We start from the raw sequence: 24,510 nt of genomic DNA on the forward strand, positions 1-24,510 counted from the left end.
AAGTTTCTAGCATCTGCAGATTTTCTCTTGTTGGTGATCTGGTCAGAATTAATGGAATCCTCAATGCTGAGAAGTACAAGCAGATTCTCATCCATCACACAATACCATTAGGGAAGCATCTCATCAGTCCCCAATTTTATTCTGCAGCAGGACAATGACCCCAAAACACAGCCAAGTTCATAAAGAACTACCTTCAATGAAAAGAACAAGGAGTTCTGCAACAGAAGCTATGGTCTCCACAGCACCCTGATCTCAGCATCATCTAGACTGTCTAGAGTTACCTGGACAGACAGAAACAAGCATGACATGACAGCCAAAGTCTGCAGAAGAACTGTGGTAAGTCATCCAAAATGCTTGGAACAACATACCAGACAATTTTCTTATAGAATTACATGACTGCGTACTTAAGAGCATTGATGCAGTTTTAAACGCAAAGGGTGGTCATGCCAAATAATGATTTTAGTTTTTTACTATTTACTACTCTTTATTGTAATATTTTTGATATTTAGAAACTTTTATTTTTGAAAGCATCTTCACTTTACACAACACACACAAAATGCTGGTGGAACACAGCAGGCCAGGCAGCATCTATAAGGAGAAGCACTGTCGACGTCCTGACGAAGGATCTCAGCCCGAAACTTCGACAGTGCTTCTCCTTATAGATGCTGCCTGGCCTGCTGTGTTCCACCAGCATTTTGTGTGTGTCGTTTGAATTTCCAGCATCTGCAGATTTCCTCGTGTTTTCATTTTACACAATATTTTTTACATGCGCCTTAAGACTTTTGCACTGTACTGTAGATCTAAGAGCAGCAGTGCAGTCACATGGTAAATATTATCTTCAGCTATTCTTATATTTTGTACAAAGGCAGGGACATCCACCAGGGATTTCAGGACAGTGCTCTGCAAAATCCCATTAGACAGGCAGGAGCAGTTCTTTAGTATATCTTAAGTTGCAACTTTCTATAAAACAGAACTCCATTATGACCACAATGTATTGGAAACATTAATCAAGATCATATTCTTCATTTCTTACATTTACATTTTTTTTTAAAAACTCCAATTGCTGGCAAATCCGAAGTATAACCAGAAAATGCCAGAGACACTCAGGAGGTCAGACAGCAACTGCGGGAAGAAACACACAATTTAAGTTAATGTTTCAGGTTCAGGACACTCTGAATTCTGACAAAGGACCATAAGACCCAAAATGTTAACTGTTTCTCTTCCTACAGATGCTTCCTGCCCTCCTGAGTGTTCGCAGCTTTTATTTTATTCATTTGCAAGATTCCTGTGGATAATTAAGTGCTCCTGAATCCTGGAATATCTGGGGCAGCTGCATAACCTCAAGCTTTTTCTTTTAATATTTACAAAATAGTAGCATTCTAAATCAATTATATAACACTAATAGATATTGATTTCCCAAGAACGCTGCACATGCCTACATGGAATTCTTATTGAACAGTGCCTTTCTCAATCTCAACCCTTTGCCAGAAAGATATTACAGCTGGCACCTGTCTTGCCTTTAACTCTATGCTAATTGTTATTTTAGTTCTAATTCAATAGTATATTTGAATGCAATATCACTACACCAGCTTAAAACTAAGTTTCAATAGTTCAAGCAAATATAGTTCCAGAGTTAGCATCTTCAACAACGCCCAGAGAAAGCCACACTTCAATCTGAAGCAGAGTTAATTGATCAGCTTCCTCACTGCTGTTTGGGCAGACATTTGGGGTAAAACCGTCTGCTGCATCTGCCTCTAAGAGAATATATATTATACTTCAAAGTAATAAATTCACAGGATTTGAGGAAGAATCTTTTCACCTATAAGATGGCACGAATCTGAAATACCCTCCCTGAAGAAGTAGCGAAGACAGAGATTCTAACAACATTTAAGTACCCAGATAAGCACTTTAATCACAGTAGCATGAAAGCCTAAAGTCAAATGGTGGTAGATATGATTAGTGTAAATGATACACCAAAGACCTGTTTCTCAGCTGTATGAATCTAAAACATGATATTGGAGTAAAAGTTCATCTTTAGTTGCATCTTAGACTGATTCATGAATGACCCCTACTCCCATCTATTATATTAAGAAGTAGGATATTCACTGATAACTGCACAATGTTTAATTTCATTGGTAACTCGTCAACAAAGTTATCAATAGCTGCAAACTACAAGCCTTGAATCTCATTCAAGCATCAGCTGATATGTGGCAAAGAACAGTCATGCCACAAAAGTACCAGGCAATGCTCATTTCTATCCAGGAGAGAGTACCTGTGCCTGACGCTTAATGCCAGTACCATCATGGTATTCGCCACCATTAATAACATGGATGACACTACTGGCCAGAAACACAAATGCACCATTCATGTAAGTCTTGATGCTACAAAAGGAGATCAGAAGCTGAGTATCTGAGATGACAGGAGTACCTACCCACACCTAAAAAATTTACACCATTTACCATCCTACTGTAGGTCAACAGTTTGATGGACTGCCATGTATTTACCTCGGAAACAGCTTCTCGTGGTTCTACAAAATCCAAAACTAAAGAGCCCACTGGAATGGTACCTTATCAACTATCCTAAATATTCACTCCTTCCACTACTGATGATAGAGGATTCAGTGTACAAGATGCACTGCAATTACTTATCTAGAGAATACCAACAGCATCTTTCAAACTCATAACCTCTATCACTAAGAAACGCTGGGCTAGCAGATGCAAGGAAAATTCACAGACTGAATGTTTCCCTTAAGGTCATACACAATCCTGACTTGGAAATATAGTGCCATTCACTCAGTGTTGCTGGGATCTTGAGGGTCCCTTCTCAACAGCATTGCAGCAGTACATTTGCTGAAAGTGTGACTCTTCAAGAAGATAGCTCACCATCACCTTTCCAAGGATAATTAGGAATGTGCCATTTATGCTGACTTGGCCAGTGATACACAGATTCCCCACAATTAATAAATAATCAGAAAACCTATTTCAAAGACATTGATTGAAGGAAGAATATTTTATGAGAAATATTTAGGAACCAACTAGACACTGCACAAGGAAAATAAAGGGATCACTCAGAATGGACGAGTCAAAATGATCAATAACTTCTTTGCATATAAGACCATAAGATATAGGAACAGAATGCAAGTGTGGCTTGGATGGTTGGATCTGAAAGCTCCCTATATAAGAGGTGTTGAAGCCCATTTCTTAAAGAGCTCCTCTAATGCTCTTGAGATCATATATGATGTGCAGACAGCGGTACTTGGTGGCATATGGCCTTCGGGCAACTGCTCAGGCAGTCCTGTTTCAGGCTTTCAGAAATGTTTAACATCTGCTTCTATAGCAGAGTAAATTTTAGCTGCAAAATAAGTGAATGATTGAAAGATAGCAAGCAAAAACCTGATAGGTAATAGCAATGAACAGAAATTTAAAAGTTATACAATATAAAATAAGTTATACTAATATAAGTTTGTGTTTCTCTTTTATTAAACTAATACTGAATCTTCTTCTGTAACAAATACTTCACACCAGATTAAGTTCCTAGGACAATTTCAAATTCCTAGTAGTGAAGATCACCTGTAATGATCCAACCATTTTGATACCACAGCCAAGAAAGCTCACTAGTGCCTCTACTTCCTCAGAGGCTAAAGAAATTTGACTGTCCACCTCTAATCCTCACAAATTTTTATCAATGCAGCAAAGAAGCATCCTATCAGGCTGTGCCATGGTTTGTTATGGCAACTACTCTGCACGTGATTGCACAAATCTGTAGAGAATTGTGGAATCAGGTTCAACATATCATGGAAATCAGCCTCCCATCCAAAGACTCTGTCCATACTCAATGCCTCAATAAGGTAGCCACCATAATCAAAGACCCAACCCTCCCCGGACATTCTTTCTTCTCCTCCCTTCCCACTGGGCAGACGATATGAAAGCCTGAAAGAACATACTACCAAGTGCAAGAACAGCTTCTACCCAACTGTTATATGAGTTTTGTATGTTTCCCTAATATGCTAAGATGAACTCTTGATGTTAACCATCTACATTGTGACTCTGCAGCTTCCTGTCTACCCACACTGCGCTTTCTTTACACTGCACATTTTATTCTGCATTTTACTTTATACTACTTCATTTCACAGTTACAATAAATTGATCTGTATGAAGGTACAAATTCTTCTCTGAACCTCAGTATGTGACAATAATAAACCAAGTTACCAATAGTATCAATAACTGTCCCAAAATGTAACTAAAAATATGCATAATCAATTAAATCAAATACTACTTTTCAAACATCAAATTCAAAACTTGTAATATCCAATGTGATCATAGCATTTCACACAAAGACTGAAAAGATCAGAAATCAGTTTGTCCACTTGCACTAAGTTTATCCTAAATCTCAAAGGATGCATTGACAAATATAATTTTAAAAATTCTAACCTCTCCCACTGTAGAATCATTTGATACTGGTTTTTGCTTCTTGTTTTTTTGCTGCAAGACCTTCTGCTGCGCTCTGTCTCCTGATGCAGCCTGAACAGTAGATGCACTTTGAGCAGTCTGTTTCATTCGAGTTGCATTTGTAGTTGAGACAGTAGATTTTGTCCACGAAACAGTTGTAGCTTGAGCAGCAGGGGCTGACATAGGACGCTGATGTTTGGGAGTACTATTATGAGGAGCAATAGGCAATTCACGGAGATTGCTGTTCCGTTGAGGAGAGGCCTGGAATTGATTTGGAAGCTTATTCATGTTTTGCATACCAGGCATATTCTGCAGGTAACAGAAATGTATAGGAATATTTCAGATAAAAGTTTAATCAAATAAAAGTCACTGATTTTAAAAGTTCCATATATCATCAAAGTGGCATTAAATTTATCACTTAAGAAACCAATTAAGCTATGCCTTTTATGAACAGATATGTTAAGAGTTAGTAAAATGTCACAATATTCTCATATTTCATTCCCTTTTGGGCTTAACTTTGCCCAATTTTAATGAAACATTAAAAAATCAGCTTAATTCTAAGCTCTACCATCAAGGGTATGGGGGTATAGTGGCTATGTAGCGGATTGGCAATTCTCAATTAATTAGTGAGTGACACATTTGAGTTCAACAATGGCAGCTAAGAAATTTAAATAAAGTAAGAACTTAGCAGAACCAGGAATAGGCCACTCAGCCCATGTGCCAACTCTGCTATAGTAGGTTAGTAGATTTTACCTCAGTGACATGTGCCAGCATTTACCTCATCCTTCTTGGCTCTCTTAAAATCTGAACACATATTAAGTTCAATATTGAAGATACTCAGTGACCGAGTATGCACACAAGCCTACTGGGTAGAGAATTCCAAAGATATATCATTATCTGGATAAAGAAATTTCTCATCTCTTTCTGAAGAGGCTAACATCTCATTTTGAGATTGTGACACCGAGATCTTTATGTCTAGTCAAGCTCCTGAAGGTGGAATAAAAAGTCTTCAAGGGCAATTTGGGTTAGACTTGCCGGCGATCCACAAACCCTTGAACAAATTATTTAGAAAATGTGTAAGCAGGAAATGGCCCTAGGTAGGACAAAACAACTTTCAGCTATTAAATTGATTCACCAATTCTAACTGCTCCCACCCAGCAGGCAAATAATTAATATCGATCACATACACTCTAAACACAAATGAGAACTTAGGCACATGTGGAAAGAAAGTGGCGATACGATGATATAAAATGACTGAAGTATATTTCAACCAGAATATATTTTAATTAGAGATGCCTAAACCTTTTTGATTTGAGGATTATATGCTTTAAACTGATGCTTTCATCTGGAAAAACCAGCATTACAATTCAAATATAAATATTCCAAATGAAAAATTTATTATTTTTTTAAATTTACTTCATTGATAGTCTTACTTCTGGGCAAGTTGTTAGCATTAATGGAAAGCAACTGAAAATTGTTGCTTCCAAGAGCAGAAAAGGTCACCTAGTCAAGATAGAAGGGAATCTGGTTTTGGTCAAAGTATGAAATTAGGACTTTTAAGTTAGTAGGTCATAAAGAATCAACTCAAGAAGTGACTGATCTATTGTGCACCAAAGTGCACTACTGAAATGAAAATAGCAGATTCTGGTTAATTGGGCCATTAGTTAAACTGGGCAGCCACTTATTTGGGACAACTGTTTAAGAGAACAAAAATGAATCGAGAAAATAGCCAGGATTCCCTTCGTTTATTTGGGATACTATGCCACTCAACTGGGAGAGTGTACTGTTGCTGAACCTTCTAACTAGCACCAGTCAACATGAATTTGTGTAGCCATCAGACCTCACACCATGCTTAGAGTGAACAGTTTTTAAATAGCCTCAGTTGCATGTTTGTGTTCACAAAACAGTGATTTTTTATCACAGCTAGTTGATGAGAAATAAGCAGTAAGACAACCTGAAATAGTTTTGCTCACTGCAGTTTCAAGCATTCAAGCTTAGAGATGTCAGAAATAGCCGGGAGTGAAAATGAAATTATTTCACTACTTCACAATCACAAACAATTTGAAGTTATCGACAACCACCTTAAACATTACAATCAAAATGAAGATTTGAAGGATGACATTGTTGATAGCATTATATGAAGGCATCAAGTTACAATCAAAAGGACACAGCAGCGCATAGAATATTTCTATTGATAAACATTAAAGACTACAGGTTTATAGTGCAGTAGTAGTATAGTTAGTGTTCTAATTCAATCTGTATTTAATTTAAATACATAAATTTGTTACTCAGTTAAATGGCAGTTCATCGTTTGTGTACATTTTTAACTATTTACATGAAACTTCAGCAAATTGGGGCAGCTGCTTAATTGGGCCAAAATGTACTGGTCCCAATGTGTCCCAATTAACTGGAATCCACTGTATACCCTGACTTGGAAAAATATCATTTGATTATAATCTTCATTTAACAGCAATGTGAAAAGACTTTCATATAGACTGCCACAAATCAAGTCATCACCACCTTCTGAAGGCACAAGATCTTGGTTTTGCTCAAGATGTTTACATGTTATGAATGAACTACAATAAATAGGACAGATGACAAAATGTTTTGTTAAAAGATTCATTTTTCAGACAACTCTAAAAGACTGGGTAATTCACATAATACTGACAGGGCTCAAATCAATTCAAAATATCCAACGAATTACCAAAGTTCATTACAAAACAAACATCTAAAAGGGAAGTCTTGTGCTTGGTTCCATTTCCTAGCATTTGCATCAAAACTTGGAAATAAAATGCTGGGGCTATTCCGAATTCCTGAGCCACTCCAGTGAATGGGGATTTGTCTGGAAGCATTCACAAAGTGAGTCAAATACATATACAGAATAATTATTGAAATTATGGTGCAATACTCCTTCAAATTAAGCAAATTCCTATACAAGGCATTTTTTTTCCTTTGTCGTTCTTAAAAAATAGGCTGAGTACTAAAGGGTGGAGTAGCCAAATTAGAATTTTCCTCTTTCCACTGCAATTTAACTAATTTGGACATTCCAAAAAAAACACAAAAATAAGCGAGATTATTTCCAACTGGTTTTGCAATGATAGTAAAAGAAAATATTGGAAATACTGTCAGTACAGTAATCAAATGGACTTTCATTCTCATCTTTTCCTTACAAAAAATTATTTACTAAATGAGTACTCCAGCTGTTATTCTTTTTCCTAAATGAACTACTTTAGTTCAGTACTTAAGATTGCTGGAAATCTGCCACTCCCTTCCATCTGCTGCTGCTTGGTTAGAGGATGTAATGTTTTTTCTGAAATTAGAAAAGATTAAATTCACTTTGAGGGGGTCTGTGAAAAAGTTATATTCGAAATGGGGATCTTTCTTGTCAATATTTTGGGAGTCTTAAGGAATTACCTACTAGTTGAGGGCATTTGATTGTACTTGGGAAGTTGCCTCCCTTTTAACACGCATATGGTTTACCTCACAGGGTGGCTGATGAATTGTAATTTGAGTGTATTCTGGATCATCTGACATGTTGTGGATGTGTGTGGGCCTTCGTCTTGAAGTAGTGTGGGGGTATGGCTGTGAAATGTCCGTACTTGTATTTGTGAAGTGTTCTATTGTAAATACATTAGTTGCCATGGTATGTTTGGGGAGGGTGGGTGAGGGGAGTTTTGTTTAGGGGTAAGATATAAAAGCAAAATGGAGGGAAATGTAATGCATTATGTATTATATATTGTGTCATTCCTTCAATAAAAAAATATATACGATTGCACATGGACTACCTACAATTTGCTGATAAACGCAAAATGTTCCTAACCTAAATATAATTTGACCCTCTGGCTAAAAAAATGTCAAGATAACTTTCAGTAAGGCAATCCATGTGCTGAAAAGGAATATTTACCACATCTGAATCAAATTACAAGTACAAATATTGAAGCTGTCGCCTCAGAAGACAGGGATTTCCTCAAATAGAAGGGATTGGGTAGCTTTAGCGTCTCTTGGCCCTCCACCTGCTCCAGTTCTGGTTGATCAAGATTAAGCCAATTTCAGGGTGATGTGAAAAATTAAATTAACAAGTTTGGATCTGTAGGGGGCAACAGACCCAAAGAAAAGCAGGTACTTTTCCCATAAGTAGAGAAGACATTACCACACTTCCAAACTTGGCAAAAATCACTGAATCTTATGGCTGCTAATTAAATGTTAACAAAAAAAGTAAATTATGTATTAAATTTATCATATTAAAAAAGTTCAAAATTGAATTGAAAATTAAAAGTTAAAACAAAATAGTCCACCGACTGCATGCACAAACTTCAAAGTAAATTTCTAACATAATTTGAGAAAACTGCCAGAAGGCAGAGGATCAAAAGATGATGGTTCCCAAGACCACTTGAAGGCACCATTATATTCTCACCAACCTTACTGGTCAGTTAGACTGTCGGGCAGATGCTAAAGAAATCTAGTCTTTTATATTTGCACTGCATGCAGCAGATGAGCACAAATGTCCCACTGGCTTTGTTCATCTATTGACCTTTCCTCCTCTCCCCATTCTGCGCAATACTAAATCTTATTTTTCTCTCACTTGCTTCACACATCAAATATTTAATTTTTGAGAAGCTTTTTCCAACGTTAAGTAGCCGTGCACCATATCCTGACAGTTTACACCATGCACCCAGTTCACCTCAGTGTCATTTTCGACTGGACATTAGTAGTTACCAGCTATCCCAACACTTTACAGTTCCTGCTGAAATCTGGGATTTAGTATAAATGTCAAAGGCTCGGTTGCTAAGGTATGTAAGTGGCAGCATCATTAGGGATACTGGAAATAAGGACAGTCAGGGTCTGGTGACTGCTTTCAAGCAGTGCTGAGAATCACATCTCTTTGAGACCATAGATCCAGAGGAAATTAAGTTGTATGATGGGCTCACATTTTAACAATATGAAGGTGATGCACACAATAAGTTGAGCATTTATAATCTGTTTTCATACATTTGTTTAGGACATTAAAGCACTGTTTATATAGTAAAAAATCATGCAAATTATTGATGCTGTGTTTAGGTGCAAAAATGAATATTAGTGCACTATCAATGGGAAAATATTTATAAATGGAGGAATAAAATCAAATTCTAAGTTAGACCAAATATATTACTTAGTGATTAGTCATTTCCACTTTGGAAGCTATTTTTGTGAGTGTGCAACTGAAATTAGACTTGAATTTGATTACCTTTTCCAACAAGAACATGTTTCCAAAATTATTCATGGGGTTGGTGAAGTTGATCCAAGTCGAGGAAAACTGTTCACAATGGAAAAAAGCTTAAAAAATTATGGGGTGGACAGAATTCAGACAGGTATATTTTACATAATGAAAACAGAGATAAGAAACCAAGAAACACTTTTGAAGTAAAGATCATAAACTAATTAAAAATGAAAGGAAATGGGAAATAAGAAAAAAAGCTGGAAGATGGAGTTAAGAGTAACTAAAAAGAGATTTGTCGATTGAATCAAATGACCTTTATAATTCTTAAAAATTTATATGCTCCAATAAACCTGTATTGATTTTTTATTCTCCAGTCCTTTACTCCACGTCAGTTTTGCAGTTCTTCACATTATGCTCAATCTTAGATGCCCTGAAGCTACAGGCCATGAAGCTTGATGACTGACAAATTACCAGAAACTGTTTGTCTTTTGCAACTAGTGGCTAACCACAGAACAGGAACTTCAACCAATAGTTGACAGACTGTTCAGAAAGCAACTGCTTACAAGGTAATAATCTTGCAGTGTACGTCTGAATGCACGACATTGGAGATCTCTTCAAATAACAGGCCTTTACACAAAACAATAGCAGAATATCAAGATACCTCTACTGATGTTGTTTCTCTGTTCCGAGGCAAACAACTCAGAAATGCCAAACTGATAAGTTCTTTGATCAAAGAACTACTTTTCATTACAAGCAGCAATTTTTTCATTTTCTGCTGAGGAAATGGGGTCACTGTGTTGTCAATAGTTAAATGAAAACACACCAATTACCCTAAACCCAGTGCCACACACCAAGGGAAGCATCATGGAGTAAATGTATCTGCGAGAATTCTGCTTTCAGGTTACTAAAAAGTTAGATTATAGTTCAGTTAGATTATAAAAAAGTTAAAATTAGGTTTCACACTTTATAATTTCGAGGAACTTCTCTGAAATGAAAATGGTGCTTACATGTCGAAGCTTCATTATATTCTGCCGTTGTGGGCGTTGAGGTCGCTTGTCATTTACAGATGTGTTAAGAATCTGTAAGTGCGGCCTAAACTGATGTGGAGCATTGGGAATGATCGGCTGGGGAGAACAACTATTCTGGTGTTGTGGCAATGGCTGCAACTGCATGGGAGGCTGAAAAATTAAAAGAAAATAAAGTGGTTAATATTTCAATAACAGGAAAGCTTATTCACCTGTGTTCAGAAATAAGCTTATTGTAATTTATAGTATATTTTATGTTTTGCACTGTATTGCTGCCACAAAACAACACATTTTACAACATATAACTGTGGTAATAAACTTGACTCTGATTATGAACAAACGCATACTCAGTGGCATATTTATTAGGTCCAGGAGTGAAACCCCGTGTGGTCTTCTGCTGCTGTAGCCCACCCACATCAAGGTTCGATGTGTTGTCCATTCAGAGGTGCACTTTTGCACACCACTGCTTTAACACATGGTATTTGAATTACTGTCACCTTCCTGTCAGCTTGATCCAGTCTGGCCATTCTCCTCTGACCTCAAACACGAAGTGTTTTTGCCCTTGGAAATGTCATGCACCATTTTGTACAATTCTCTTAAACTGTAGACTGTTGTGCATGAAAATCCCAGGATATCAGCAGCTTCTGGGATACTCAAACTACCCTGTCTGGCAACAAAGATTATTCCACCATCTAAGTTGTTTAGATTACATTTCCTCCCTATTCTGATGTTTGGTCGGAACAACAACTGAACCTCACACACTTGGCTGATTATATATACTTATTAAACAATTGTACAAGTGTACCTAATAAAATGGTCACTGAGGGAATGTCATCATAGAGAAATGCTGAATGGAAACAGAGACACTTCAGCCCACCAAGTTGCATTAATAATCAACCGCCAATTTAGACACACCATAAATTCTCTGATGCACTATACAGTATCTCTCCACAACCACTCACAAACCTACCACTTCACCTACACATTACAGACAAGTTACAGCTGCTAACTAATGCACCAGCATGCATGTTTTTGAGGTGCGAGAGGAAACTCGAGCAGTCACAGGGAGAACATGTAAACTCAACACATGTGACACCTGGGCTCAGAGTAGACAAAACCATTTGTTCTTTACTCAAGTCCTGCAAGTACTCTGTACAATGCCTTGCAGAAGTGCCTGTTATATAATGTGGGAACAGAAATGTTAGTACATAGAAAAAGTAGAATGTGGAATTCATTTGACTCCTCCACACTCTACTTTTTCTATATTACAAACAGCCAATTTTTCATTCCACATTGACCAAGTCAAATCATTTTCATTTATTCTTAATTAAGTGATTACATTAATAGCTAAATGTGTTTACAAATGTGCATCATGATTGCTTCAGTAAATTAAGTATCCTGAATATACTGCAGCAATTAGCATTGCAATAATCCATATGCTCAAAAATCACAACGAGTTATCCAATAGGCACATTATTGCTTGATTTGCAAAATCAATTGTAAAAGAGTCATACAATTATTTGTTCAATAAACTTAGATTTTCAATCAGAAAATACTTTGTACAAAAACAAAGGAATTTCAGAAGCCTATTCTTAGGGATCACTGAATTTTAAAGTTATGCTTTTGTATTTTACACCATTTAACAATCAACCAAATGTATTTCCTAGACATATCACCCCTCGGTGCACTATTGGCAAAGCTCTATTTACCATGTAGCAGTAGAGGGCGCCCTAATCTTCCTCAATCATGCTCTCCAGACATTTTTCACAGCAAATAGTGTTAATTTCATGTTCCATGCACACCCAGAACTCAAATAATTCTTTCTGGCAGCAGTTTCAACTATACTGTAACTTATGTGAATGTTTATCTAGTATACTTTGAATATTGGTTCACAATGTCAATCATTACATTTTTTAAAAATAAGATATGTTAATGCACTGCAAACTAAAATATGATCCTCACAACAATTTCAGTGCACAAAATATTCCAAAATTTTCACTCATTTTTATAACATTCCATTAACAATAAATGGCAACTCTATGGTTAATTCTTGGTGTTGATATTTACTGTTCATTTCTTCATACCTGTAAATTTTGCTGAATGTGGGGAGATGGTGGAAATGGCTGTCCAGGTGCTTGTGGAAATTGCTGTCTTGGAGGAATGAATGGTCTTGGTGCTAACGGACCAGGTTGGTTAAAGGGAGGCATCCCCATATGACCTTGGGGCTGAAGATTATTTCTCAGTGAAGCTTCCCTGGGAAACATATGATGTTGCCCCTGCTGGTTGAAACCTGGGTTTGGATGGCTGTACACCATGGGAGGTTGTAAAGGCATTGCATGATTGTTCATAAGTGGGGGAGGAGGACTCCGCTGTTCAAACATATGTTGTCCTTGGAATCTTGAATCTGTGAATTCAACCATCCATTAATTATGGGTAGAATGGCACTAAGTTATTACATCTTTAAAACTGCAAATCAACAATTGCATTGCAAAATCTACTTAATAAAACAATAATCCAACATCATTATTTTTTAAACTGTTCACAATTTTCATTATTACAAGAATAAAACATTTTACTGATATCGGCAACTCTTTTAAAATGCATTTCTCAATTTCTTACCACCAATGAAAAAGGGCTCTCTCTCCTGTGGGTGTGGCCCTCTCCATGGCTCCTGAAGTGGTTGCCTGGGTGGCTGATTAAAGTTAGCAGGGACTGGAATAGGTGGCTGAAATTCTGGCGGATTCTGTTGAAGAAACAACACAGTTAGCAACCAGTTGGACTGAACTTCCTCTTAGAATTTTTAATTGGGCCCTTGCAAATGATTTCAGAATGAGTCCTCACTATTAGGACAATGCATTTGATGACCATCCAGAATTGCCAGATAATTACTTTTCAATCCAAAAGAAAGTAAATTCAAACAATAGATCTCACCAACTTGACTTTTTACATTTCTATATTCCCAGCCGCTAATCTATTTATGGGTCTCTTAAAAGTACCCTAGTTAAGAATGTGACCTATTCACTTTTAGTGAGTTTTAACAACACAAGAGAATGACTCCCAACGGGAATAAAAATCAGACTACAAGCTGAAGGTTAACCATTCCATCCGCCTTCTCAGCAATTTGCTTGTTTGTCATTTCAGTGCAAGTGCAAATGCGCAAAGGAATTATATGTGACATTAATTCACTGTACATTATACATTATAAATAACACATTATACATCATACCTACATATTGTAGAGAAAAAGAGGGAGAAGCACACAGACCTTTCATGACATCTCTTAAAAAACAAAATAAGCAAGGCTGTTTTCATCCATTTGCAGAATGACATAATACCTGGCCACTCATTTTATTCTTTCATGGACCCTTTCCAGCTAAGAAATTAACCTTCTGTCATGTGATTCATACACAAACTGCACTCTTACTTTCCTACCTTGTTAATTATTTGATGTTATCAATGGTAATCCATCTTTTCATATGGAATGATGGCAACTGCTTACAATGGTAAAACAGCTAAAACTTCACATAAGGTGCTCAACAAAAAGTTAATCAAAGGAGGCACAGCCAACCAAAAGGATCAAATGACTATTGTACGACTTATCAGCTTTCTCAATAGCTTCAGCTGTATAGTCACAAAAACCTTTAATTAAATACTTTAACAACACTGTTGAAATCTTACGAATTGTTCAACAAATTAATAGCGTCCGTCTTCAAGGCAGACATTTATTATTAATCCTACTTAAAATGTGAAATATTTATACGTGAAAATAAATCTGATATAGTGGGTGAGCACAAGTTAATTCAACTGACTGTGTTTGGAGCAAAGAAGCAAAACCTAAGTAAATTAAATGATTGCTATACAGCCTGCATTGGTATAACAATACACGGTGAAGGATCTTCAGTTACTGGATATAGATCCCCTTATCTTCCAGACCAGAAGTGACAGTATCAAATGCTTGAAGGAAAAAAAGATGTCATGAATAAACCTGTACGCCTATCTCTTTACATTCAAAGGCGCTTTATACAGCAGAGTGGTTATTAACCTGAGAAACATCCCCTGGGCATATTCTGTTTTTTTTTCTGTGTATGTCTATAAACATATATCCTATAGATCTTTATTTAAGATCATCATTTCCAAACTAAAGTGTTAACATCCTCTATAACTTATCCTTTTGCTAAAAGCGAATGTTAAGGATAAAGCCTATTGAGACTCAACACATAACAGTTCACTGGAACAATTGTAAATCTACAATTATACTATTATTTAAATAACTTTCACAACATGATAATTTTCATTTTCCATTAAACTTAATTTCAAAATGAACTGGTGACAACAAAGATCTGAAGGCCCCCCATTGTAAACATTTTTCTGTATACCTAACACTTATCAGCCAAAGTCTTCATTTTCATAGTCCAAGTACATAAAATTTGAAATATTTAAAAGATACAAATGGAAACTTGGAAATATGGCGCATTAACCTTAATTAACCTTTTAATTTGTACATTCACCAAGATAACTTTTGAAAGAAGGGTTTGAAGTCTTTTCAGCTGATCTTTCATGTGAAGTATACCAGACTGCAGGGATGTAAATTTGAAATGCAAGAAATAAAATTCTAAAATTCCGTTTTTTTAATGTTATTTTCTTGCTACAATTTTAGAGCAGGTACAAGCAAGAGAGAGACCTAAGGGCTTTCATTTACAAATCTTTGAATGCAAAAGGGTAAGTTATGAGGATGCTTTCAATAGATAATTTTACTATTAAAATTACAGTGTACAAATAAAAGAGTTGTGCTAAACTTTTATTTAAATAACTTTCACTCCAGGTTGTCTTTGACATTCTGCTGTGCACATTTTAGAAAGTGTGCCCAAGACATGGAGAGTGCAGAAAGAAATTTCAATTATGTAGAAAGCTTAAAAGAAACTGAAGATGACTCCCTCAGAGGAGATGAAAGGAGATTTTGGCAGAGTTGTTCAAAATTTAATCAGCTTTCATGGAGTAAAAGATAAAAAATGGTGACCAAGGGACAATTAAACAGCTGATGGGGACAAAAATTAAGGTACTTAGTGCATGAACCCAAAGTGAGATGAGATTGCTTTGATGTTATGATTTGCTACCTACTGCCTAAATGGATAAACAAAGCATATTGAAATGAAGCATGTTGATACAAGGGATGTTTCAAAACAATTGAGAAAATATTTGAAAATGAACAGTTTATAGTGTTATGGGTAAAGGTGCACTATTGCTTTAAAAGCGTTAACAGGCACAAGGGCCTGTGCTGCATGGATTCACAATAATCATCCTCTTGGTACATTATTATGCAAAGTAAGTAGAGCAGTAAACTGTACAGATGCTGATAAAATATTTATATTCTAATGTCAACTTGAGCCTGAAGTTGGGGGCTAACAAAACTTCAAATTCGGCTAGTATCACTTTGTCTAACCACAAAGCATTAAAAACATCCAATTTAATAGCAACTTCATGGATAATATTCCGTCATCCAAAGCTGTTCTGGTCTTTTTTTCCACTCTAAAACAATCCATACACTGGCAATTCTGGCACTTGCTGTTGATTCCCAATTAAATCCTTCATTCAAGGGATGTGATGGACAGTAAAGGCTAGCACTGCCAGCAATTTTCTTGAAATAAACAATAATATTATTTAAAAAATACTAAATTCACACCAATTTGCTCTCTATGTTTCTGACAATATAATTCTTATTCCCTGTAATTCCACAGAAATGATCTTGTTGCATGAAAATGCCATTATTCTGTGTCTTAATGTTGTCAGCTGTAGTGTCAAGTGCAAAGACATCACAGTGAAACCAAATTATCTCCAAGTGCAACAGCAATTGATGCGACTCAGTAGCAATTACGAATCATGGCTAATTTACTCTTCAGTCACAAAAGGTGTTGAGGCCACTTGTTCCTTGTACAGTTTTATTGTCAGAATAAATGCACACAAATTGAACACTGATCAGATAGACACCTGAACCCACATATTTCAACTATTAATTCACTGTATTCACTAGAGGGAAGGTTACATTTATTTTCATAATCCACAATAACAGGGTTAACTAAAAAATGCAACTAGTAAATCTTAACTTCAGTTAATGGGCTGAAACACAACAAATCGGCCCGAATTTAGCCTCATAAATGGCACTGTGTGACTTCCGTTCATGAAGTCCAGCAGGAGACCCAGCTTTCTTAGGTTCCTCCAGAATTACACCAAGGAAATACCTCTTGGAGCCTATCAGCATGTCCAAAAACCGATTGATTTAGGTTGGGTCAAGGTTGAGATAGGTGATTTTTTAAAAAAATTATTTTACTTTAATCGTTCAAATTATTCTGTCTTTATGGCTTTCCTGAAGTATTATTTTACTTATACAATAAAATTTGTTATTTAACTGAAAAAAATGGCAGACATTTTAAAATTATTAAAACTCTGCTTTGCTGACTTCAAAAGCTTTTGGAAGCAGGACTATCTCAAGTCCATTCAGTGCAGAGGTCATACTGCTAGATTCCAAGAACAGCAAGACTCACCCTCTGCACTTAGAACAGGTAATTATAGGTGTGGGGAGTACCAGATGCAGAGAGAGCAAGTCACGGCCCAATATTAACATAAACAAGCCTTCAACAAAGATCCTGAAGTCCCAAACACTTGATTTTAAAGCAATACATTATCTCTACCGACCAGTTTTCCACTGAGAATGCATTTATTAAGATCTGAATTACAATATGTTTAATATCAGAATATATGTTAAAAAGCAAGAATTTGACAAACCTAATGAGAAAGACTTCAGAAGAGTAATTCCTCTCCAGTATTTATGAGAAAAAAAATCAGTAGAATTTAACAGGCTTTGCTATGAGTTTTGCTTTTACTTAAAACAATCTTCTAGCAGCTCTTCACAAAACATTTTCTCAAACTGCAGACTCAGAAAACAGTAAATGAAGATCCAAGCTTTAACACAACTTCACATAGTCATACAAATAATGGTGTCAATCAAGAAATAGCAACAGCCATCCTGGTTTCCAGAAAAACTAGATTAAAACTATTTGTATCCAAGTTGTTAATGTAGTTCTTGCAAATACTCAAAAGGCCCAAAAGACATCAACAATTATATGAACAAGAGCTGCCATATAAAGTCTTTTAGAAGCTGCATTAAAATTAATGGAATTTTTTTCTACTTCTTGATATTCAGATAGTATACACAAGCATACAACTCAAATGCAAACCATATTCTTTGCAGCTTCACCGAGCTCTGCTGATGGAAAACAGCGGATATGATTAAATTTGATAGTATGATAATATATGCTAATCATGATTAATCAGATGCCTGGTGGCAAATGGAAGTTGCTTGGTATTATGTCACCTGCATTTTAAATTGTGCACTGTATATGCCAGTCTGACACTATTTGACAGCTGATGGTACCTAATATTGCATCTGCTCTACTCTGCCCAAGATCTGATGAGAGAAAGTGCCCATCATTTCTTTACCACCTATAAAGGTTATAATTACATGGCTTTCCAAAACATGGCATGAAAACACAAAACACTCAGTCTAAAATATATTACCCTGATCACATCTTTCCTATTTTTTTTGCAAGGTCCATAACCTAAATGAAATGTAATTTGCTGCAGCAACCTTGTTCATACTCTATTTGCATAAACTGCGATGAGAATCTCTACCCAGGAAATGTCAATCACCCACCACCTGATGTCTTGTACCCTGTAGAAGACAATGTTACTCTCTATGGCTCTGAACAATAACTACAGCATACTACAGATTCTCTCTTAGTTGGTATGTTTGATCTCTGTATCTATTATAATCTTGCCTGCAAACTTGGATTCCTCTGTTCATTATTCTACCAGCTATTCTGATCCACAAGAGAGGGCTAGATTTAAAGGCAATTTAGGTGTGGAAATTGCAAATATATTCTACAGCAAATGCATTAACAGAATACTGATGTTTAAATACCGCAATTCCTTCAGGGTCAATAGGAATGACCCAAATGCATTTTGCACAATACTACTGATTCAGAAATACACTGAAGAAGCCAAAAAGAAAAACAAATGCAAAACCATGTAGATACAGCAATGAAATGTCAGGAACTAAATGAATACACAGAATTTAATCAAGCCCTCTGACCTTAACTAATACCACCAAATGGAACAGTGGGAGCATCTCTTCTCTTTTATTTGAAAAATAATACGATGGTGCGTTCATAGAGCAAAATTCTGTCTTATCTATTTTAATAGATTTTGCTTTCTTTAAATCGTATGAAGATCCTGCTACATCTCCTGTCGCTTTCACATTTGTAGAGCTTACAGTAAAATCACCAAACCTATCAAAGCATAAAGCTCATATCAAACATTTCCAGCTGTGCAGGGAACCAACAATGTTTACAGATTCTCAAAACTTTATTTAGCTTTGCTGCTATTTAATTACTATGTTAATACTACTTTACAGAGGTACGTGCAATCAATATTACAATAGAAAGGGAAGCAGCTGCTACTCACCAGGAATCTCTGGGGGCCCACAGCAGGCCTCGGCTGGTTTGGCGTAGGCATCAAGGGCACTGCAATTACAATGAGGGGAGAAAAAAACACCAGTCATTACCTTTGTGTTCTGACCTTTCAAAGGATTCAGTCGTATTCATTGGAAGGAATTCACACTCTAAGATGGAATCACTTTTATAGTGTACTGAAAGCAAGCTATAACTACTTCTCACCAATTTTTGGAGCAGACTATCTATAAATGAAATATATAAATCATTATTTAATATCATTTGGGTCTGTACCTATAGTAGTTAATGTTGTCAAAACAGGTTCTGACATATGTACACTTCCAATTAAAGACCACTTGATCCCATCACAAACTGATTAAGCAAATCAATTGGCATGTGCATATTTTGACATAATCTGACACTGTTGAAGGAACACTTTTATTAACATTTGTTTTAAAAACTACATATTAACAAAGGCAATATCTTGAAAGATTTAGAAAAAAGAATATGCTTCTGAGGTACACAGAAAAAAAGCTTCAGAGTTAATGAAAGTATATTCATTCTGAGAGTTGGTATTTACTTTCCCCGGTGTTTCATTATTCATAGTCTCCAACTCACCATCCCTTGTATTTTGCTTCCTGAAGGCATAGAAGATATTTAAGTATGGCTCCCTGTGCTAACTGGTAAATGCCACTTAATTTAAAAGTATATCTATTAGAGCCCATGCTCTATTTTATACCAAAATATCAAAAGTATTACAACAGGGCTTTCTGTTTTGGCTCTTGGTAGGGTCACCAATGCCAAATAGGTCAAAGGGTAGAGGCCAGACTTAGAGTGGTCCATCATTCCTCCAGATTTGGGGGTTTAGCTCAGGGCTAACAACCTTGACTGGTAAAGCAAAATTATCACAGAAACAACAATGAATAATCCTTCTACATCGGAGTGCGATGGTATCCTTGAGTCTCCACTAGGGACTTGACAGTGGTGAAAACTGACATGATGAAGGAAGCCCTGAACACCGTAAGAGAATAGAGGACCTTCACTGCTGCCCTAAACGGCAGTGGCGTAACAAGTACACAAACTGTGTGAACCAACAATCTAACAAGGCAGCCTCTATACAAAATAATTCCTTCACACTATGACTTAGTTCAATGCTGTAATTTAGAAGTTCATCGGTAGATCAGTAGGACTTGGATCACGTGGACAATACAAACACCTATGTCACGATGCTGTTCATTGACTACAGCTCATCAGTCCCACAGTCCTGATCAACAAGCTACAGAACCCGGGCCCCTGTACCTTTCTCTGCAATTGGATCCTTCACTTCCTAACTGGAAGACCACAATCCATGTGGACTAGTATTAATAACTTCTCCTCGCTGATCATCAACACTGGTGCACCTCAGGCATGTGTGCTTAACCAACTGCTCTACTCCCTTTATACCCTTGACTGTGTGCCCAGTTACAGCTCAATACCATCTATAAATTCACTGATGATACAACCACAGTTGGTAGAATCTCAGATGGAGATGAGAGGGCGTACAGGAGAAAGATATACCAGCTAGTTGAGTGATGTTGCAGCAACAATCTTGCACTCAATGTCAGTAAGACAAAAGAGCTGATTGTGGAACTTCAGGAAGGGTAAGATGAGTGAACACAAGCCAATCGTCAGAGAGATCAGAAGTGTACAGAGTGAGCAACTTTAAGTTCCTGGGGGTCAAGATCTTTGAGGATCTAACCCAGTCCCAACATATTGATGTAGCAATAATGAAGGCAAGATAGTGGCTACATTTCATTAAGAGTTTGAAGAGATTCAGTTTGTCACCTAAGACACTTGAAAACTTTGAGATGTACCATGGAGAGCATTCTGACAGGCTGCATCACTGTTTGGTATAGAGGGGGTGGGGTTCTACTGTTCAGGACTGAAGGAAGCTACAGAAAATTATAAAATTAGTCAGCTCCTTCTTGGGTACTAGCCTCCATAGTATCCAAGTCATCTTCAAGGAGCAGTGCCTAAATAAGGCAAAATCAATTATTAAGGACCCCCATCACCGAGGCCGTACCCGCTTCCCACTGTTACCATCAGGAAGGAGGTACAGCAGCCTAAAGGCACACACTCCGTGATTTAGGAACAGCTTCTTCCCCTCTACCATCTGAATACTAAATGGACAGAGGACCCATGAACACTATCTCCCATTTTTAATATATCTTATTTGTTTTTGCATGATTTTAATCAATTGTATACACACACATATATATTTACTATAATTTTTTTCTACTTTTTTTCATGTATTACATTGTACTGCAGCAGCTAAGTTAACAAATTTCATGACATATGCTGGTGATAATAAACCCAATTCTGATTTCTGATTCTGATAAATCACAGAAACTATGTGGCTTTTACATTATTTTCTTATTTGTCAATTATAATAGAGTTTTTAAAAACAACTTAAATGTTATCAACTGCTCTGAAGTTTATTTCCTTGAATTTGTCAACACAAACATTGTCACCAAAAACAAGAAAATTCTGTAAAATTTCCTTACTGCACTTCAGCATTGGCCATTACAGCCTTACAAGAATCAAGTTGAGCTCATTAATTTAAGCAGTGCAACAGTATTGTGATTAAGTTACTGGACTGATGTTTAGAGACCTGGAGTATTGATTTGAAGGCAGCAACTTGAATCCCACCATAGCATCAGGGAATTTAAATTCAAGTAATTAAATAAAAAGCCAGTATCAGAAATAGTGACTAAAAAACCAACTGATAAGATATTTTCCACCAGGAAGAAAATGCACTTTTCTTACTCAGCAATTCCGTCAACACCATGGTAGTGACTCATCACTGCTGTCAAATGGCCGAGCACAGGACAACTATGTTGTCCAACTACAGGACAACATCGCCTGACTGTGCGGGTGATGCCTCCCTCCCAGATGCGCTGAATAACTTCTACGCTCATTTTGAGGTGGAAAATGATGTGGCGGCAAGGAAGTCCACCCCTCCTCCAAATGACCAGGTGCTGTGTCTCACCGTGGCCGATGTGAGAAGAACCCTGTGAAGGGTCAACCCACAGAAGGCTGCTGGACCAGACAACATTCTTGGTAGAGTGCTCAGAGGATGTGCAGACCAGCTAGCAGGTGTTCTCACTAACATCTTTAACATCTCCCTGAGCAGCGCCACCGTTCCAACGTGCATCAAGGCCGCCACCATCGTCCCCGTACCGAAGAAGTCTTCAGTGTACTGCCTAAATGACTACCGTCCCATTGCACTCACATCCACCATCATGAAGTGTTTTGAGAGGCTCTTCATGAGGCACATCAAGACCCTGCTGCCCTCCTCAATGGACCCCCTGCAGTTTGCGTACCATCCCAACCGCTCAACAGATGATGCCATTGCCATCACCCTCCACCTGGACAAAAAAAGACACATATGTTCCAATGTTGTTTATAGAATTCAGTTCAGCATTCAACACAATCATCCCTCAGAAAATGATTGGAAAGCTGTACCTACTGGGCCTAAACACCTCCCTCTGCAACTGGATAGCAGACTTCCTGACTGGGAGACCTCAGTCAGTCCGGATCGGTAGCAGCATCTCCAACACCATCACACTGAGCACGGGGCCCCCCCAGGACTGTGTGCTCAGTCCACTGCTGTTCACTCTGCTGACCCATGACTGTGCTGCAACACACAGCTCGAACCACATCACCAAGTTCACCACGACCATGGTGGATCGCGTCAGCAAGAACGACGAGTCAGCTTACAGAGAGGAGGTGCAGCGGCTAACGGACTGCTGCAGAGCCAACAACCAGTCTCTGAACATGAACAAAAGAGATGGTTGTTGTCTTCAGGAGGGCACAGAGCGACCACTCCCCGCTGAACATCGACAGCTCCTTGGTAGAGATCGTTAAGAGCACCAAATTTCTTGGTGTTCACCTGGCGGAGAATCTCACCTGGTCCCTCAACACCAGCTCCATAGCAAAGAAAGCCCAGCAGCATCTCTACTTTTTGCGAAGGCTGAGGAAAATCCATCTCCCACCCCCCATCCTCATCACATTCTACAGGGGTTGTATTGAGAGCATCCTGACCAGCTGCATTACCACCTGGTTCAGAAATTGCACCACCACAGATCGCAAGACCCTGCAGCAGATAGTGAGGTCAGCTGAGAAGATCATCGGGGTCTCTCCTCCCGCCATTACGGACATTTACACTACACGCTGCATCTGCAAAGCAAACAGTATTATGAAGGACCCCACGCACCCCTCATACAAACTCTTCTCCCTCCTGTTGTCTGGGAAAAGGCACCAAAGCATTCGGGATCTCATGACCAGACTATGTAATGATTTCTTCCCCTAAGCTATCAGACTCCTCAATACCCAGAGCCTGGACTGACATCTTACTGCCCTATTGTCTTATTTATTATTTATTGTAATGCCTGCACTGTTTTGTGCACTTTATGCAGTCCTGGGTAGGTCTGTAGTCTAGTGTAGTTTTTTTCTGTGTTGATTTTTTACGTAGTTCAGTCTAGTTTTTGTACTGCATCATGTAACACCATGGTCCTGAAAAACGTTGTCTCATTTCTACTATGTACTGTACCAGCAGTTATGGTCGAAATGACAATAATAAGTGACTTGACAAGCCAGGGAGCAATTTCAAACAGCCAATAAATGGCATCTATGTTCAGCAAATGAATGAGTAAAAAGGGAACTGAACAAACATTAATTCTAAACGTTAATACTAAACAGGCTGTCTGACAGCTTAGGAGCTCAATGTAGAGGTTCTTCAATACATTTGCTACAAAACAACAATGAACACACAAAAAAAGCCGAATAATTAAAGAAAGACATTCACAACAACAGTTTACAGGGGTTCCCAAACTTTTTTTATGCCATGGACCCCTACCATTACCCAAGGGGTCTATGGACCCCAGCTTGGGAATCCCCGATCATTGATGAAAAGAAGAAAACCTTAAACTTTACACAAAGGATTGGACTATAAATAAGTACAATATTTGTCAGAATTGTTCCCTTTTAGTTTGGAAGGATTTACTTTGGAATTGCTTTAAAATGACAGACCTCACTTCATCTAATTGCTGAAATTAGGATTTAAGTAGAAACTTTTAACACTTTAAAATTAATGTTGAAAACAGGAGGCTTATTAGAAGTTAAGCACAAAACTATTTAGGAACATAGTGTTGTTTCTGACAGTTTGACATAGTTTGTAATGAATTATTAAAACAGCAACACTTAAGAACTAAAGTTCAAAACTCCAAGATCAGTAAGTTTGCAGAGGATAGGAAAACTTGTGGTGGTGTGGACAGTAAAGAAGGTTGTCAAAGACT

At 37.4% G+C, this 24,510-nt stretch overlaps 1 protein-coding gene across 3 annotated transcripts in view; it reads right to left on the minus strand.

Moving 5' to 3' along the window:
- Positions 1 to 24,510, minus strand: part of rbm33a (RNA binding motif protein 33a) — a 184,464-nt gene that overhangs the window by 66,799 nt on the left and 93,155 nt on the right. For 2 of the 3 annotated variants that reach the window (XM_073054889.1, XM_073054887.1), the window contains exons 10-15: positions 19,188 to 19,246; positions 13,290 to 13,413; positions 12,755 to 13,074; positions 10,653 to 10,823; positions 9,673 to 9,741; positions 4,431 to 4,757 (exon numbers count right to left, since the gene is read on the minus strand). In XM_073054889.1, the coding sequence (XP_072910990.1) occupies positions 4,431 to 4,757; positions 9,673 to 9,741; positions 10,653 to 10,823; positions 12,755 to 13,074; positions 13,290 to 13,413; positions 19,188 to 19,246 (1,070 nt within the window). The remainder of the gene's footprint in view (positions 1 to 4,430; positions 4,758 to 9,672; positions 9,742 to 10,652; positions 10,824 to 12,754; positions 13,075 to 13,289; positions 13,414 to 19,187; positions 19,247 to 24,510) is intronic. The other variant, XM_073054888.1, reaches the window with a different exon arrangement.

The sequence above is a fragment of the Hemitrygon akajei genome, chromosome 8 (assembly GCF_048418815.1).
Source record: "Hemitrygon akajei chromosome 8, sHemAka1.3, whole genome shotgun sequence".
NCBI classification, from domain to species: domain Eukaryota; kingdom Metazoa; phylum Chordata; class Chondrichthyes; order Myliobatiformes; family Dasyatidae; genus Hemitrygon; species Hemitrygon akajei.